The 5,689-nt window shown below is 43.1% G+C and overlaps 1 protein-coding gene across 1 annotated transcript; it reads left to right on the top strand.

Moving 5' to 3' along the window:
• Nucleotides 1–112: 112 nt before the first annotated feature.
• LOC101017657 (gamma-crystallin A) lies at nucleotides 113–4,735 on the top strand. Its single transcript, XM_009182936.4, has 2 exons — nucleotides 113–2,140; nucleotides 4,399–4,735. The coding sequence occupies exons 1-2, from the start codon at nucleotides 2,018–2,020 to the stop codon at nucleotides 4,669–4,671; spliced, it is 396 nt and encodes a 131-aa protein (XP_009181200.2). The 5' UTR covers nucleotides 113–2,017; the 3' UTR covers nucleotides 4,672–4,735.
• The last annotated feature ends 954 nt before the right edge of the window (nucleotides 4,736–5,689 follow it).

The following is a 5,689-nucleotide window of genomic DNA, read 5'->3' as shown; positions in this document are numbered from 1 at the left end:
TACAGGCTTTCTCTCAGTAGACTATAAAGACTACTAGGAGAGAAGATGTTCTGGTCTTTTAGTACCTTTCCAAAATGCTGATTAGGCACATGGCTTAGCCTGTCAATGTATGTAATAACAACTTGGTCACATGAATGTCAGTATGCATGATACATTTCTTAAGGTTCTGGTGTGCCATCTGTCTGCAGAACAGTTTTCATCAGCATGTGCACAAACACAGATGGGGGTTGTAGACTTTTTCTGAAAATGGTGGTGTATTCTCATGCAGGGCTGGGAGACCAATGCAATGTTTTCCACACTGGGTTTGATTATGGTTGTAAGTAAGATTTACCAGTAGGCCTGCAGCTAATTAGAAGGGACGCAAAGGAGGGAATCAGCAACCTGTGGTCCCTGCATGCACTGCTAGGTGTCTAGCTTCATAGGACGTCACCCAGTTTTCTTTTGCCTAGCTCTGCTAGTTATTTTTTTCTCGGTAGCTATTGCTGTCTCTCCTTTTACCACCTGCGCATTTGCCTTACATGCTGCCTGAGGATTTTCACAAATGACATTGTGAATGTGTTGCTAGCTGTGGTCAAATACTCTTTTAGAATACCTCCGTGGGTCTAAAGCACAAAGGTGTTTGATTTCTTCTTCCTACATACATGTGGAATGACAAAAGACAGTCTGGGGTTTGGAGTCTTCCTCCACCCTTGCACATCTGAGGAGTGCTTCTAAATCAATACATTGGCAGCAATGGAGAAGGCTCTCAGGCAGTCACTTGGGTTCAATGAAACAGTGATACTATTGAAAGGAAAAACACAGGCAATCATCATGCTAATTTTAAAAAACAAAAGCAATGCTAGAAGGAGGGTGGCAGGGGGAGGGGAGTGGAAGGATCCTGCGTATTCTTCTGCTCTTTGAGCCTCTCACAGACTCTCAGGTTACCTTTTTATTTTCAGCTCAAGAAGTGTTTAATCTCCAAGCAAAATATACCTGCTTCCAGTATTTACTGCTTTTCACCAGCACCTCAAAGTCATACATTTAAAGATTGATTTTATTATTTTTTCATCTCATGAAATTGTTATCTTTATAATAGAATTTTTTTCCTGTCTGGCTGAAGATGGCAGATGTAATAGAAAATTAAGAAAACAGCAGCAAAAAACAAAATAAAAAAAATAAAGCTAAGATCTATAATCTTGCCATTTATTGATTACCATGATTGATATGTTAGTATAGTACACACTTCTAATCTTATGTTTTCCCTACCTAAATATACGCAAAATATTTTTATCAAGACTGTATCACACTGATGAAGTCATTTAAGAAATATAATTGTCTTTCAATTAGAGGATTTTCTGTTTGGGATTTTGTTGTTGCCTCTTCACAATTCATGTCCTTCTGGACCGCATATGCTTCCCATAAGTGACCTCAGATGGAACCACCAACCCCCATCTCAGCAGTTTCCATAGGCAAACATTGCAGAATGCTGGGCATGTAATGTATTTCTAGTGAGCTGCATAGGATGAGAAGTGCGCCCTTTGTCTCCAAGGTCATAATGGCTCTGCTGACTTTAATACCTTTCACTGGAGCTAGTGAGGACAACTCGAAAATGCCAGAAAGAGAGAGAGAGAGTCCCCTGCCCCATGATCTCAGATGAAAAAAAAAGAGAGAATACAGAAATCCCCCTATGCACCACCCGCAGGTCCCTTTTGTGTTGTTTTTGCCAACACAGCAGCTTTCCTGCTATATATACCAGTTGCCCCTTTGTCCCCATCATACTACATGCTAATCACCCTCTGTCAACAACCATGGGGAAGGTGAGCCTGTGGAGATGCTGTGCCATGTCTATTGGGGGTCTGGGGTGTGTGGGGATGTTCCTTCCAGCTGACTGTCTACTGTCACCTTATTTCTACCTCAGATCACCTTCTTCGAGGACCGAGACTTTCAGGGTCGCTGCTACAATTGCATCAGTGACTGCCCCAACCTGCGGGTCTACTTCAGCCGCTGCAACTCCATCCGAGTAGACAGCGGCTGCTGGATGCTCTATGAGCGCCCCAATTACCAGGGCCACCAGTACTTCCTGCGCCGAGGCAAGTACCCCGACTATCAGCACTGGATGGGCCTCAGCGACTCGGTCCAATCCTGCCGTATAATTCCTCATGTGAGTCTTGCTTCAACCTGACTGATGTGAAAGCATCAATGATCCATGGCCATCAATTCCTGCTTATAAAAGTCAGTTTGCTCCAACTCAGCATGAGTGTTCACAACAAGGCCTGACCCTCAAGCCTTAAAAACACAGAACAAAACAAAACAAAACAATAATCTCTATTTCTCCTACTTAAGCACATCAATAATTGTTTTAGGGCATGGGAAATCACAACATAGCCTTTAAATTAAACTTGGTAGCATCTAGATGATCCCTAATTTCTATATAAAAGTCACCTTATTCAGTAACAAAAAAAAAGAAAGAAAGAAAGAAAGAAAGAAAGAAAGAAAGAAAGAAAGAAAGAAAGAAAGAGAAAGAAAGAAAGAAAGAAAGAAAGAAAGAAAGAAAGAAAGAAAGAGAGAGAAAGAAAGAAAGAAAGAAAGAAAGAAAGAAAGAAAGAAAGAAAATGAAAAGTCTATCTAGTTTATCTAGATAATTTTTTTTTTGAGACAGAGTTTCACTTTTGCCCTTGTTGCCTAGGCTGGAGTACAATGGCATAATCTCAGCTCACCACAACCTCTGCTTCCCAGGTTCAAGCAATTCTCCTGCCTCAGTCTCCCTTGTAGCTGGGATTACAGGCATGCGCCACCATGCCTGGCTAATTTTGTATTTTTAGTAGAGACGGGGTTTCTCCATGTTGGTCAGGCTGGTCTCAAACTCCTGACCTCAAGTGATCCGCCCACCTCGGCCTCCCAAAGTGCTAGGATTACAGGCATAAGCAACTGCACCCGGCCATGATAATTATTTTTTAATGATAAAAAGTTAACAGACTATGGGATAACATATAGGTATAATGTATTCCGACTGCATTGGAAATTTTTTTCACTACATTCTGGGACTTACTAGAACCTAAGAAAATACGTTTCAACTTGTGTGGATTTATAATTTCCAGGAGTCATTATCAACTAGTTTCTTACAAATACCAGAGACACACAATTGATTAGGATTTCATAGAACATGGTCCTCACCAAAATGCTGGTTAATCTTTTTTAATCACATGCAGCATGTGTTTACACTTTCTGATGGCACCAAGTTATGTGGTGTGACAAGGAGATTCAAGAATTGAAATCATGGCCAGACTTAGTGGCTCATGCCTGTAATCCTAGCACTTTGGGAGGCCAAGCTGGGCAGATCACTTGAGGTCAGGAGTTCAAGACCAGCCTGGCCAACATGGTGAAACCCTGTCTCTACCAAAATACAAAACATTAGCCAGGCATGGTGGTGCGTGCCTGTAGTCCTAGCTAAGCAGGTGGCTAAGACAGAAGAATTGCTTGAACCCAGGAGTCCGAGGTTGCAGTGAGTGGAGATCATGCCACTGCACTCCAGCCTGGGTGACAGAGTGAGACTTCATCTCAAAAAAAAAACAAAAAACAAAAAACAAATTTAGGCTAAAAAAATATGCAGATGCACAAAGAGGTATAAATAAAATAGGCATTTTTGGGGGACAAGAAACTCAAATGGCACAAATGACCTGGCAAAATGTCACTTGAAAACACATGTGGACTCAGTGTAAATATAAATCACTGTAAATTATAAGTGCAAAAAGTGACTCAAAAACAAGCTTGATAAGACTCAATTATATGGAGTAAAAATGGATATGAGAGTTGAAATCCTCACTACAGACTCACTGACTACAATTGTATTGATGGTTGCTTACAAAGAATACAGTTTTATTCCCTGTATTTTAATGTTTGATTCTTCCACAACATCTCCAGTTCACTGATCAGGTCAGATTTATTTTAATATTTTTCCTAATTTGTTAGAATAACAACATTAAAAGTGGGTTCAGGGGAGAAACACTTTATCAACTGGTTAAAAACCACGTTTCAACCAGGTGCAGTGGCTCCCAACATTTTGGGAGGCCAAGGTGAGAGGATCACTTGAGCCCAGGGATTCAAGACCACCCTGGGCAACATAGTGAGACTCCGTCTCTACAAAAAAAAATTTAAAAATAAATTAGCTGGGTGTCATGGTGCACACCTGTGATCCCAGCTACTTGGGAGGCTGAGGTGGGAGGATCGCTTAAGCCCAGAGGTGAAAGTTGCAGTGAGCAGTGATCCTGCCACTGTACTCCAGCCTGGGCAACACAGCAAGACCTTTATCTCAAAAATAAAAGTCACACTTCATGAAGATACAGACCGATTGTGTCACTTTCGTTGACACCCAAGGATGCACGCTGTTTATTTTTCTTCTTTTGTTTATTGCCATGACAGACCAGGTCTCACAAGTTAAGGCTGTACGAGAGAGATGACTACCGAGGCCTTATGTCTGAGCTCACTGATGACTGCGCCTGTGTCCCAGAACTCTTCCGTCTCCATGAGATCTATTCCCTCCACGTACTGGAGGGCTGCTGGGTCCTCTATGAAATGCCCAACTACCGGGGGCGGCAGTATCTGCTGAGGCCTGGGGACTACAGGAGGTACCACGACTGGGGGGGTGCAGATGCCAAAGTCGGCTCTTTGAGACGGGTCATCGATTTGTACTAAGCTGTGCCTGCCTTGTTATGATCCACATAGAAACAAAATAAATATACAAATTGTGTTCCCCGCACTAAGTGGCTCTTGCTTATCTTTATTTATTTATTTATTTTATAATTTGTTTTGTTATGGAGTCTCGCTCTGTCACCAGGCCGGAGTGCAATGGCGCTATCTCGGTTCACCGCAACCTCCACCTCCAAGGTTCAATCGATTTTCCTGCCTCAGCCTCCCGAGTATCTGGGATTACAGGCACCTGCCACCACGCCCAGCTAAGTTTGTAGTTTTAGTAGAGACGGAGTTTCACCATGTTGGTCAGGCAGGTCTCAAACTCCCGACCTCAGGTGATTCGCCCGCCTCGGCCTCCCAAAGTGCTGGGATTACAGGCGTGAGTCCGTAATACAGGACCGCGCCCAGTCCTTGTCTTTAAATAACTGAATTCTAATAGATGGCGACCCCCGGCAACTTACTTGACCCTGAAAGATGTTTTGAATGTCCACTCACTTCCTAGTCAGGCAACGGTATTAACAGAATATCCATCCCTGTCATGTAGAGAGAAACGACAATTTCTACCTTTCATGACCTACAACCTGAAGGAAAGAAGAACCATGAGCATAACAAAAAATACTTTAGAACTCACAGAAAGGAAAAAATACAGGACCCATTGTGGCTTGTGACTGGAATGCCAAAGACAAGGGATTGCTGGAAGGATTAGGGAAGATGAAGTCTCAAGGGAGGTTTTAGTCAAGAGAAAATGCGGGCTGGGCGCGGTGGCTTGAGTCTGTAATCCCAGCACTTTGAGAGGCCGAGGCGGGCGGCTCATTTTTGCTCAAGATTTCAAGACCAGCCTGGCTAATATGGTGAAACTCCGTCTCTGTAAAAAAAAAATACAAAAAAATTAGCCTGGTGTGATGGTGCATGTGAATGCCTGTAGTCCCAGCTACTCGGGAGGCTGAGGCAGGAGAATTGCTTGAACCTGGGAGGCGGAGCCTGCTATGAGCTGGGATCGTCGCCACTGCACTCCAGCCTG

This window comes from Papio anubis, chromosome 10, assembly GCF_008728515.1.
Source record: "Papio anubis isolate 15944 chromosome 10, Panubis1.0, whole genome shotgun sequence".
Taxonomy (NCBI): Eukaryota; Metazoa; Chordata; class Mammalia; order Primates; family Cercopithecidae; genus Papio; species Papio anubis.
Note: the sequence above shows the minus strand (reverse complement) of the source record. Positions and strands in the feature narration are given on the sequence as shown.